The sequence below is a fragment of the Rattus rattus genome, chromosome 4 (genome assembly GCF_011064425.1).
Source record: "Rattus rattus isolate New Zealand chromosome 4, Rrattus_CSIRO_v1, whole genome shotgun sequence".
Taxonomy (NCBI): Eukaryota; Metazoa; Chordata; class Mammalia; order Rodentia; family Muridae; genus Rattus; species Rattus rattus.
Genome location: NC_046157.1, coordinates 90,415,568 through 90,428,709, shown reverse-complemented (window position 1 = coordinate 90,428,709; position 13,142 = coordinate 90,415,568). Strand labels below are relative to the sequence as shown.

The 13,142-nt window shown below is 44.2% G+C and overlaps 1 protein-coding gene and 1 pseudogene across 1 annotated transcript in view; one reads left to right on the top strand and one right to left on the bottom strand.

Moving 5' to 3' along the window:
- The window catches only part of Efhb (EF-hand domain family member B), a 63,674-nt gene extending 53,079 nt beyond the window's left edge, over nt 1–10,595 (top strand). Inside the window, exons 11-13 of the mRNA XM_032899468.1 lie at nt 8,050–8,265; nt 8,776–8,957; nt 10,371–10,595. Of these exons, the coding sequence (XP_032755359.1) occupies nt 8,050–8,265; nt 8,776–8,957; nt 10,371–10,541 (569 nt within the window). The 3' untranslated portion in view covers nt 10,542–10,595. The remainder of the gene's footprint in view (nt 1–8,049; nt 8,266–8,775; nt 8,958–10,370) is intronic.
- Nucleotides 244–553, bottom strand: LOC116897730 (annotated as a pseudogene).
- Nucleotides 10,596–13,142: the final 2,547 nt, after the last annotated feature.

Below are 13,142 nucleotides of genomic sequence, written 5' to 3'. Positions count from 1 at the left end.
GAGTGCTGGGATTACAGGCGTGGTCCGCCATGCCTGGCTCCAGTGCTAAATCTCAACAGTGGAACCCACTGAAGGTTACAGAACCTCCCCAGCGCTGTCCTTTGTCTGGCTTTTTGAGGCGGGGTTTCTGTGGAGCCTTGGCTATCATGGGAAGGCACTTTGGACGGTGTACTTCTTACTGTGACCCCTGAGGTAGAAGTGATCTGAGATGAGAGAAGCAAACTGTGCCAGCAACCTCAGTGCCTAGCGTCGGCTGAGCTCAGCGGAGCTGAAGGTTCGGGGTTGGCCCTGGGTCTTGATCACCGAGCTTGTGCTCCCTGTGACGGTGAGCACCATGCCAGCCACGGCTTCTTTTCCACCAATATCTTCTCCAAGGACTTTCCCAACAATCAGTGTGAAGACGATGGCCAGAGTTACAGATAGGCACAGCTAAAGTCAGATCTGTTGATGCCAACGGCAAGTAGTAGAGAAGGGAACCACTCTGATTGAGGAGAAAGGGCATCAGGTACTCAGTATTCAGGAAGAGAGTCTTCATCTCCCTCACCCGGCTCATGTCCACTCCTGCTGCAGGCGGTAGGAGGCCCGCTTCGCTTCAGCCCAAGCTGCGGGCCACCCCACAGTGCAGCCGCAAGCACCTGGCCAGAAAGCAAAAAGTCCTTTTTACGTTTTGTTTTGAGAGAGTCTCACTAACTTGCCTAGATTTGCTAAGTAACTCAGGCAGATCTTGAATTTGCAATCTTCCTGATTCAGCCTGAGTACCTGGAATTACAGGTCTATCTATGCTCTCAGGCCTGGTGATCCCTACCTTTGATTAAAGTTTTATTTTCTCCATATTTATATGTTATCTTCCTGTATCACTAAAAATAAGAGATAAGGTTTTTTAAATGTAGCCCTGGTTGGTTTGCAACTCAAATTTAAAACCGGCCAGTTCATGAATTCTCAATGATCTGTCTTTGGCTCCCAAGTGCATGGATTAGAGGTGTATATCTCTTCTCTCCCACTTCTCTTTTTTAATTTTATTTTTCTTGGATATTTTATGTATTTACTTTTCAATGTTATCTTCTTTCCCCCTCCCCCATACCTCCTCCCTCCTCCACCTGCGTCTATGAGGATGCTCCCATCCCCACCCACCCACTCCAACCTCAACACCCTGGCATTAACCTACACTGGGGAAACCAGGCTTCACAGGACCAAGGGCCTTTCCTCCTATTGATGCTGGACAATGCCATCCCTGCTACATATGTGGATGGAGCCATGGGTCCCTCCGTGTGTACTCAGTGCTTGGTGGTTTAGTCCCTGGGAGCCCTTGCCGGGTCTGTTTGGTTGATATTGTTCTTCCTATGGTGTTGCAAACCCCTTCAGCTCCTCCAGTCTTTTCTCTAACTCCTCCATTGGGATTTCCTTGTTCAGTCCAATGGTTGGCTGCAAGCATCCTCATCTGTATCAGTAGAGCTCTGGCAGAGCCTCAGTCTCCCCCATTTCTTGATTATTGATTTATGTTTTGTAACAGGGTCTCCCCCTATTGTTCCTGTTGGCCTAGAATTCAGCCTTCTGGGTATAGGAAGTTATAGGTATGTTCTGGTGTGCTTGGCTTATGAATAGAATCGATCTTTTTTTTTTCCACCAAATATTTGAAAGTATTTCTTTTATTTATTATTTTTTAATTTTTTTTGAGATTTTTATTTAGTTTTATGTATGTGGGGTTTTATTTCTGCATGTATGTTTGGTACCACTTTGTGCAGTGCCCATGGATATCAGAAGAGGGTTTTGGATCTCTTGGAAGTGTAGATGCAGATGTTTATAAACCACCATGTGGATCCTGGGACTCAAACCCAGGTCCACTTGAAGAGCAGTCAGTGTTCTTTTTTTTTTTCCTTTTTTCTTTTTTTAATTTTTTATTATATATTTCTTTGCTTATATTTCAAAGGTTATTCCCCTTCCTGGTTTCCTGTCCATAAGCCCCCCTTCCCTCCCTTCCCCCTCCCCGTATGGGTGTTCCTCCTATACATCCCCCTTATTGCCCTGCCTCATATTCCCCTGCACTGAGGGTCCAACCTTGTCAGGACCAAGGGTTTCCCCTTCCACTGCTGCCCCAACAAGGCTGTTCTCTGCTACATATGCAGTTGGAGACCTGGGTCAGAAGTATTTCTTTTATATTTTCTATTTTCTGCATTTTTCTTTTTCTTCTGCCCTGTCTATGTCTTTTGAGGCAAGGTCTCTGGTAGCCCATTTGTGTCCCAAACATTCTATGTAGCTCAGGCAACTCAAAACTCCTGATTTTTCTGCTGCTTCCTCCTGAGTGCTGGAATTGTACACATGTGACTATGCTTATCTGTCTCACCTCCCTCCCCTCGTCCTTTCTTCTTCTTGTATAAATTTGAGATTTTTAAAATTCACTTTTATTTAAAATTATGTATATATGTGTGTTTCTTCATGTAGGTATGTGTTCAAAGTGCTTGAGGAGCTCCTAAGAGGGCGTCGAGTCCTCTGGATCTGGAGTTACAGGCAGATGAGTCTTCTGATGTGGTGATGGGAAGAAAGGGAAGTCCTCTGTAAGAGTGAACAAACTCTTAACCACTGAGCCGTCTCTCCAGGCCCTTGTGTTTTTGGTGGTTGTGTTTTTTGTTTTTTCTTAAAGGACAGTTTAGCTTGCTGGTCTTGAACAAACAGCAATCTTTCTGCCTCAGCCTCTCAAGTTTTGGGAATATAGGCAAACCCAGCTAATTTTTGTTTTTGGCTTACACATTCTTTTCATACTTGTTTTATGTATAAGTGTTTTGCCTGCATGTATGTATGTGCGTCATTTACTTGCCTGGTGACCTTGGAGACTCCCCTGGGACTGGAGTTACAGATGGTGGTAAGCTTCCATGTAGGTGCTTGGTTTTGAACCTGGATCCTCTGAATGTGCAAAAGTACCATTAACTGCTGAACATCTCTCCAGCATCTTATTTCTTGTTTCTATTATATTAGCTCTGACTTATTTTTACATTTTTCTGAGATGGTCTTGTAGAGGTCAAGAGCGTCACCATCTATTCAGAGATTTATCATTGGTAATCAGAACCACATCCCTTGCTTTGATCTATGACATGGACAGAGCGCTGTAAAGCCTCTCTGTCCCTTAGAGATTCTGTAATGGCTACGTTGCAGTCAGTGCTCAGATCTATAGCATTTTACCGAGAGTCAGGTTTGGCCTGGACAGACAGCACTAGTGATCCACAGCCTTTGTGATCAGCTGCCACAAGGCCCAAGGGAGGGAGTTTCTTTCTGCTTCTTTGTTCCGACTTTTAATATTGTCACATCAGTTTATATTAAGCATCGAGCTATCAGAGGAGTAGAAGAGGCCCAAGGGCATAGTTCTGCCCAACCTGTGTCCAAAATAACCATCAGTGCACCATTTTTATTGTTTAATGTAGCTTTTAGAACTATTGTGTTGCTGGGTGCCTGTGACCTTAGCACTTGGGAAGCGGAAGGAAGGAAGGAAGGTAGCTGTGAGTTTGAGACCTGTCTGATAGGATGGTGAATTCCTAGCCAGTCAGGTATACACTGGAAACCTGTCACAACAAACAAAAAAGCAAAGAATTGCCTAGCCTGGTTATACACCTATATCCCCACCATTTGGGATATAAGACACAAGAGGATTAGAAGCTTGTCAGCCTCTGCTACAGGTTAGCCTGGGCTACCTAAGATCCTAGCTTAAAATAAACAAAACCAAACAACAATTTAGTCTTCAGATTTCTCTGGAATGAACAGATTCTTTTGTGGTTTTCTACAACTCTATCTTCAGTTCTGCCTAACTCCCATACGTGTTCTGATCCCCTAAACCTTCCTTCACTCTGAAATTTAGGTTCTTTCAGGTATTTTAAAAGCAGTAGAGGTAATTTTCTCAATACCATCCCTCAAAAGCTTTCTAACTCTATTTCCTTTCTTATGAATGTTGTTGTCTCGGGAACAAGTTTGCTTTCCCTTGCTTTTCTAGATGATTGCAGATTTATTTTTCCAATGTACGGTTTTATCAGCCGAGGCTAGGAGGTGCTCGAGAGTTACTTTGAAGGTTATGATTTGTCTGGTAAATAACAGTACTGCCTTGGCTTCCATTTCAGCACCTGATTACCAGAATTAACTTTAAAGAGTGTCTCTCCTCTAGAAGTAACTATTTTCACTTTTATTCCTGGGTTGGCCTGTCATTCTGTAAGGTCAAAGCGACCCCCCTCCCCACTTTGCCTTTTATGGAGAGTGGACCCTTTCTATATGGGGCACCATTCTTTTTAGCCATGGAGAATGCTATGGGACACTTTCTCACTGCCAACACCTCACCAAACAAAGTTGTTTCCACCCTCTCAGAAACAGAGGGGCAACATTTTTTCTTTTCTTTTTTGTTTCCTTCTTGATGTTTTCCGTTATATTTGTGTTGTATTTGTGTGTGTGTGTGTGTGTGTGTGTGTGTGTGTGTGTGTCAGTGGCTAACTTGTGGGAGTTGCCTCTTTTTCTCATGCGGGTCCTAGGGAGAGAATATGGTTGTCAGGCCTGGAGGCAAGACCTTTACCTGATGGCTTATGCATCTCCCTGGCCCTTTACTTTTTAATTTAATTTAAATTTTAGACAAAGTCCCACTGTGTAGCCCAGGCTGGTCCTACATGTGGCAACCCTCTTAACTCTGGTCCTCCAGTGCTAGGATTATAAGTAGGAGCCAACTTTCTTGGTACGAGTGATGGTATTTAACAGAATGGAAAGGATTGCTTTCAAACCAAGCAGTTCTAAAAACAGTTCCTTTATTTTTTTATTTTTTATCTTCTCATTATTACCATAACAACCATTATTAACATTGCAATTCCTTGCTTCATTTTGGATTATACACATGTACTCTTAGGTCTAGTCTCTTGATTTTGGAGTCAGGGATGCGTGCACTCAGTGGTCCAGGCTGGATCCTCCTGTTGGGCTCCTCAGTGTGGATTACATGAAGGCTCCACAATGTCCAACGTATCCCTGGTATTTGATCCGTCTATCCTTCCTCCCTTCCTCCCTTCCTTCCTCCCTCCCTCCCCCCCCCCCCCCCTCCCCCTCCCTCCCCCCCTCCCTCCCTCCCTTCCTCCCCCCCCCCCTCCCCCCCTCCCCTCCTCCCCCCCCCCCTCCCTCCCCTCCCCCCTCCCCCCTCCCTCCCTCCCTCCCTCCCTTCCTTCCCCCCTTCCTTCCCCTCCCCCTCCCCCCTTTTGTTTGAGACAGGGTCTGTCTTTGTTGTGCAGACTTAACCCTGGACTCACAGCACTCCTGTGTCAGCCTCACAGTGCAGTGGGCTTACAGCCAGTGTCACCTGGAGTGTCATGTTATCAGTAGAGTTTCCTGGGGTGGGCATGGGAGGGTGGTAGGAGACAATTGAGATATAAACTACCCATGTAGCCAAGGTTGGCACTGAACATCAGGAACCTCCCGTCTGCCCTTCCTCGGCTGTCAGTAGAATTCTTGAGGATTTTATTTTCTAGATTTTAGTGCACAAATTTAAGGTGGTAACCGGAGGGGTGTTCTTCCTTATTTCCCTCCCTCCCTCCCTCCTTTTTTTTTTTTTTTCTGGTTTTCTGGTTTTGTTTTTGAGTCAAAGTCTGTTGTAATTTATTCCAGGCTGTTTTAGAGTTTACCACCCCTTGCCTCAGCTGCCCTAGTGCTGGGATTATAGGTCTGTATCACCATGCCCTCATTTTTTTTTTTTTTTTGGTTCTTTTTTTCGGAGCTGGGGACCGAACCCAGGGCCTTGCGCTTCCTAGGTAATTTATTCCAGGCTGTTTTAGAGTTTACCACCCCTTGCCTCAGCTGCCCTAGTGCTGGGATTATAGGTCTGTATCACCATGCCCTCATTTTTATATACCACATTTTGTCTCACAGTTGGCTTCTGGGGGACAGGGGAAAGTACTGTAAGATCACCTTTCAGTTTTATGGCCAACAACTTTTCAAACCAGTTTTCTGCGATTAGGTTTGTGTATATGTCTCTCTGTCTCTCTGTCTCTGTCTCTCCCCTCCCTCCCTCTTTGTCTCTGTCTCTGTCTCTCTCCCTCCTCCTTCCCTCCTCCCTCCCTCCCTCCCTCCCTCCCGCTCCTCCCTCCCTCTCGCTCTCGCCTCTCTCGCTCTCCTCTCTCGCTCTCTCGCTCTCTTGCTCTCTCGCTCTCTCGCTCTCTCGCTCTCTCACACACACATCAGGGTGTCTGGGTAGCGGCTCTGTACCTTCCAAGGCAAGGGAGCCGCACATAACTGTAGATTCAGGGGGAACAACAGTTCCTTTACAACCCCTGCATGCATTTCCTAAAGTTCTTCTTTGGGAAAGAAGGATTCCCAGTATCCACATGGTGGCTCACAACCATCAGTAACTACAGTTCCGGGGAATCTGATGCTTCTTCCACGGCTGTGGAAAATCACAGTGCCCTCTAGTGGTGTCTGTGGATAGCTAGTGCGTTGAAGGGAAGTTTTAGCTTCCTTAAGTGCTCATAAAATCACTCTGCAGATTCAGTTCTACCGCATGTTTTTCTCATCCTTTGGCGAAGGGCTTGGTCCCAGATGCTAACCACACATACTTCCGCTGAGCCCCCCATAGCCCTGGGCTTTTCTTTGCACACTAACTTGTAGGAAGTTACTTAGAGAAGTGGTGAGGTGGGGTCGGGGTGGAGCAGCTCACAATATGTTTTTAATCTCTTCTCTGGATGGGGTACGCTCTGCCTTCCCAGTCCAAATAAATGTCCGGGGTATCTTTTTACCTTTTTTTTTTACATGGCAGTTGGAAAGATTGTTTGGTGGTATAGAGCAATTGTTGCTCATGCAGAGGACCCAGGATTCCCAGTATCCACATGGTGGCTCACAACCATCAGTAACTACAGTTCTGGGGGATCTGATGCTTCTTCTGGTTTCTGACAGCAACAGTCACACACCTGATGTCCACACACATACACAGGCAAAAACCCCAAAACTAAACAAAACAACTAAACAAACAAAAAACAATGACAAGCCCCCAAAACACCAACCCCCAAACCTCAAAAACCCCATACAAACAAAATACATAAATCTAAAAAATAATTTCTTATAACATTTATTGTGTGTGTGTGTGCATGTGTATATGTGTACATGTGTGAATGTGCATGTACGTGTGTGAATATGTGTATGTATGTGTGTGCATGTGTGAATGTGTGTCTGTGCATGTGTGAATGTGTGTGTGCCTGTGTGCACGTGTGTGTGTGTGTGCATGCACACATGCATATGCTCCCAATGTGTGTCACAGTACATACAAGGAGATAGAGGACAACATACAACAGTTTATCTTCCCAGCATGCTGTCAGGCTTGGTGGCAAGTACCGTTACCCACTGAGCCACCTCCCCAGCTAGTGTGTGGAATTTCTCTTCCAAGTATGTCTTTCATTGCCACCTAGGGCTCATCTTAGGGAAATTGGTATAGTTCAAGCCAAACAGGGGGCTAAGCTCGAGGGAAAGGGAGAATGGAGGAAAAAGTTCAGTGGTGGAGCACTTACGTAGCTTCCATGAGGTTCTGGGTTCTACTGTGGCACTGAAAGAAAAAAAAAAGGTTCTCTGTTCTTGGTTCTCAGACTGGAAAGGTTTTTATGCTGTAAAGAAAACAGAGTAGCAGAAAAGTGATGCAAGGCCATATTGGGATTACACCTGACATTGTCCTGAACTCACTGTTCCACAGCGGAGGGAGTATTGGCGTTGGGGATCTGCTTCATGAATGCTCAGTTCCACTGTTAGGAAAAGGCTACAAAGGAAGTTCGTTGTTATTATTACTACTATTGTTGTTATTAGTGTGTGTATGTATACATATATGGGGCTGCACATATCATAGTGCACATGTGAAGGGCAGTGGACATCTTGAGGGGGTCAGTTCATTCCTTCTACCATGTAGGACCCAGGGCTCTAATCTAGGTTTGTCAGGCTTGGTGGCAAAGTGGCAAGTGCCTTTCCCTGCTGAGCCAAATAAGCCAGCTTGTTACAGGACATCAGACACCGAGAACTGACATCTTGCTGTATCTTCTTGTCTCCTCTTTCGGGTTTTTCTTAAAGGTAAAAAAATAGACTGTGAAAATGTTACTGAGACTAGTATCCTGGGAGAAACTGATCCGAGTCTTCTGGTAAATCCTGAAGACATTGTCCCCAAAGAACCAGGAAGTTCAGAAGAGATTGTCCGGACAATCCTGAGACCAAGCGACAAAGTTTCTGACCAGTATAAGACAACTTCTTCTGAGATCAACGCTGTTGTTGGAGCTGTTCCTTCTATATGTAAGCATGCCTCACTCCTTGTCCAGTTAAACGATCTGCACACCCAGAAGTGCACTGTTCATTGTGTGTCCTTGCAGGTTCCTAGCCACTCTCTGCATTAGACTCTAAGTTTCTCAAGGTCTTGGACTTTTAAGTTTAACTGTGTATTGTAAGCACTCTGAGGTCTCAAAGGTAAGTTTGACCTCTTGATGATGGCCCACGTAAAAATGTAATCCTATATTAATAGAACCGAGACTCTCATGGATGAGAATGTTGAATGCTTTCCCAAGCTCTACTTGGACTTCTGTGTTCAATTATTATTCTCTTGCCCCAGCCGCCCGTGTCCTTAGACCCAAGGTGCACCCTGCAGTGCTGTCTCCACTCCTTTTTATACAGTCTTTGGATCTTAGCTTAAGCACATTGGTGTTCAGGCTAGCTATATTTCAAGAGGTCAGTGGTCATCTGTGACTGGTGGCTACTGTGCTACAGCTGGGTTTCAGAGTGTCTTTTTTTCCCTCATCGATGACCTAGGTTACCCCATCTACGGTGTTCCAACCATTCGCTCTGACATCCCCGCTCCCCGTATTCGTCGAGTCAGTGACATGAATAACTACGGTGAAGAAGGCAATGCCTACGCCTTGCTGCACCCCTCCATCTTCTCGCAGAAAGGTGTATTCGAGAGAGACTTCTTCAAAACCAGGTCCAAGGAAGAGGTACAGAGATTGCCTCAAACTTTGGACTTGCCAAAGATCATCATTATTATCCTGACCACTTTTGCTACTGTGCTTTGTTTCCCAAGATGGCATTTCACAGGTTGCCCTGCTCTGGCCTGGCACTCACTGTGTAGCCCAGATGGCCCAGCGTTCGGTGTTTTTCCTGTCTCAGCTTCCCAAAGCACTGGGATTGCAGGCCTGAACAAACACACTTAACTAGTGTTTTATTGGTTTGTTTTGTTTTGAGACTGAGCTTTGCTAGGTAGCCCAGGCTGGACTTGAAATCATGATCCTCCTGATTCCTCTTCCTGAGTTCGGAAATTAAATATTGCTTCTAGACTGATCCATGTTATCAGCCATCATCATTAATCATCATCGTTAATTTTATCATCATCTTGTGTGGTTCAGGCCAGCCTCCAAATCAGCTGCATAGCTGAGGCTGCTTTTGAACTTCTGATCCTCCTGCCTCCGCCTCCTGAGCACAGGTATGTGCCTGGTACTTGTGGTGCTGGGGCTCAGATCCAGGGTTTGCGCATGGGAGGCAAGAGCTGAGCCCCAGCCCTAGCCTTAGCCCCAGCCCATGACTATCATTTTTGACTTCTCAGAGTTATAGCTTGTATAGGAGTCCTGGAATATAGGATTCTGGATGCACGATATTGTTTGGTTGTAACGTGTTGTGAAGGTTTCTTATTCTTTTCTTTCCAGTGTATATTATCTACTTCTCTGCCCCCTTCACTATGTACGTCAGGTAGACTTTCAACTCAAGAGCATCTTCCTGCCTCTGCCTCCCCAGTGCTGTGATGAGAAGCACAGTGACCATGTCCACCTGCTTCTCTTCACTTAAATTTACTTAATTTTCATTTTGGGAGTTAGATTTTAAAAATATGTATGTATGTATGTATGTATGTATGTATGTATGTATGTATATATGTGCCTATGTATTTTGTATGCTTGAATGGCTGAGTATGTGTGGATGTCAGAAGAAAACTTGTGGGAGTTGGTTCTTTCCTTCCATTATCTGGGATTAGGGAATCAAATTAAGGTCTTGGCAGCGATCACCTTCACTCCTTCGTTTTGTTTTTAAAAATAAAAATAAAAAGTAAGAGTGAGCACAGGATTATCTCAGATTTACTATGGAGCCCAGGCTGGCTTTAAACGCCAGCCTCCCCAGTGTGGAAGCCACAGGAATGCACTCCCACGATGCCTGAAGAGTACAATTTTGATATCTGTTCATTCTATATCGTGTAGAAACATATGCTACGTGAACACATGTACTTTTGGGGAGGACCAGTGACTGTCATAGTAAATGTTAAAAAGTTTTTTAAAATACATATTTTACTTTATGAACTTAAAATTTAAAATACAAAATTTAAAACCTAAATCTTGGTCTGGACTTAAATTCATTGTTTCTAGATTTCAGATATATTAACTAACATTGGAGTCAAGCTTACTGAAGAAGAATTCGAAAACGTATGGAATCTTGCTTCACAAAAACATCATCGAGGAGAAGTTTGTGTTGAAACCATCAGGAATGTCCTAGATGAACTGCATGCAGACCTCTTTAAGTGTAAAACGGCCATGTGATATTTTTGGGAACTTACACATTTAAGCAAAAGAGATTAAATTTATATTCATGTAAAATATCCTGGTTTTCTGTTATGTTGGAACTTGGCTGTCACTTTGGCATAACTCCTGTGCCCGTGTATACGACTTCATCTCCTTGTGAATTTGAAAACCTCTAAGGACTTAAAAAGTGCTGTAAGAGCCTTCTGCCTCTCAGTGGTCACAGCTTAGAGTGATGATGAACGTTAACAATGTTTGGCAGGCCTAAGAATTCCACACATTTAAGTACATCCACAATTGCACAATGGCCACTAGCATGTTATCTTCTTAAAATTTTTTCACCTCTCTCTGCTTCCTGCCTGTAGATGGATTCTGAATGCTGTTAATTCAAGACCACCCTGGGCTACATAAGTAACTTCCTGGCCAAATCTAGGCTACCAAGTGAGATCCTGTTTCAAAAAGTAAAACAGAAAAAAAAATATTTTGGAGAAATTTAAGAACCACAGAAAACACATATAAGTTGTAGTACCCAGCAGTACACAGTGGTGTGCTGGAATCTGCCCTTCACAGTCCACAGAGGTCAAGAGTGAGTCTCTCTCCAGGATTGCATTCATTGGTAGCTTGTTTTGAGCTGTGGTAAGATCATTCTATTAAGTAAAACACCAAGATCTATCGCCTTCAGCCCTGCACCAGGTGTTAAAAATTTATCAGACCACTTATACAGCTGCTTGTGCGTCTGTTCCTCAGCTGTCCATTCACCAGGCCACACGCGTGTCAGAGCAAGTTGCCTGTATTGTGCTTTGCCTCTCAATACAAAGAAAAACAGGAGAATGGTACAGGATCTCTTCCCCACTTTCCCCTCCCTCCCTCCCTCCCTCCCTCCCTCCCTCCCTCCCTCATTTCCTCCCTTCCTCTTAAGGTGCTAAGCCAGGACCTTTTGTACACCTAGATTGCCAATGGCCACAAGACCACAACCCTAACTCTCACCGTGGAAGTTCCAAAATTGGGAAGACCCTGATATATTCGTCAGAGTTCTCTAGAGCAACAACTTACAGAGTAAATCTATCCCTATATACAGAAGGAGGATTTACTGGAATGACTGCACTCCAGCTAACCCGACAGCGACTGGCTATGAGCAGAAAGTCCAAGAATCCTGAGGAATTAGGTTGTAGTGCCAGGAAAGGAAAGGACTTGCTAGCAAGGTGAGCAGGCAAAGAGCAAAGGCTTCCTTCTTCCTTGATCTTATACAGGCTTTTATCCGAAGGTGTGGCCTCAAGAGTTAGATAACGGGCATGTGTCATCCTACCTTAAAAGATACAACTTAGAAGTGTATCTACATATTTCAAATTATTTGTCAGATTATAATATAATTACATTATTTCATTCTTCCCTTTCTTCCCTGCTGCCTTTCAAATTTATGACCTCTTTCCCATTACTTATTACATGAACATATGAATATATATATATATTTTTTGGTTCTTTTTTTTGGAGCTGGGGACCGAACCCAGGGCCTTGCGCTTCCTAGGTAAGCGCTCTACCACTGAGCTAAATCCCCAGCCCCTGAATATTTTTAAATATAACCTGTTCAGTCTGAATAATGTGTGTTTTCAGGGATTATTAACTGGTGTTGGATAAACAATTGGTGTGCTCTTCCCTGGGAGGACTTTTCTCCTGCTCTGAGCATTTTAGTGGCCCATAGATTTTTGTGTGCATTCTAGACTTGTGGTGTTTCTTAGCATGTGCATTGCTGTCCTTCTTCAGCTCAAAATGAGCATAGATTTTAATACCGGAAATTCTGTCAGGTTGTTGAGAAAATAATTGAATCGCTAGCCTATGGCTGCAAGTAGATCTTCCCATCATAAGGAGAGTAGAAGCTGGACAGAGAGGAAGCAGAATTTATGTATTCTGAGGACCACAAAAATTGTCCTCTGGATGGCAAAGCCATTTTAAATCCCCTATCTCACTTTTAGTAGCTAGCTCTACCTCTGTATATTTTAGCTGTACAAAACAATTTGTTATTTTTCATTAAGTTTGTTATTGACTAATAACAATTATTTAGCAATTTCTTACTCAGTTATTTTGAATTATAATTCGTCCCAGGTGATAAAAAAGTGTACTTTTTGTCATGTATATCTACTAGATTATGGTTAAAAACCATAAAGACAAAATCTTGTGGCTGAAAAGACAGCGCAGCCAATATTGTGGTGTGAGTTTGAAAACCTAGTACCAGAGAGTGGGGGACGGGAGGACCCTGGGGCCAACCTGATCAGTAAGCTGTGGTCCGGAAAGTGGCTCTGCCTCAACATAGAGTAGACAGCACCTGGGGAGCAGCAGCCGAGTTGACTCCTGGCTTCTACATGCATTTACATGTATGTGTGATCTTTCCCTTTCCCCATCTCTCTTTCTCTCTCCCCCTCCTCCTCTCCCTTCCTCCCTTCCTTCCTTCCTGTCCTACCTGCTTCAAGGCAAGGTCTTATTCTGTAGCCTAGGCTAACTTGGAACTCACCATGTACCCCAGGGTTGGCCTTGACCTGAGAGGAATTCTCTTTCTTAGCCTCTGGGGTGCTGAGATTACCAGCATGAACTACCATATTCAACTTCCTTTATTCTTTTCATTAAAAT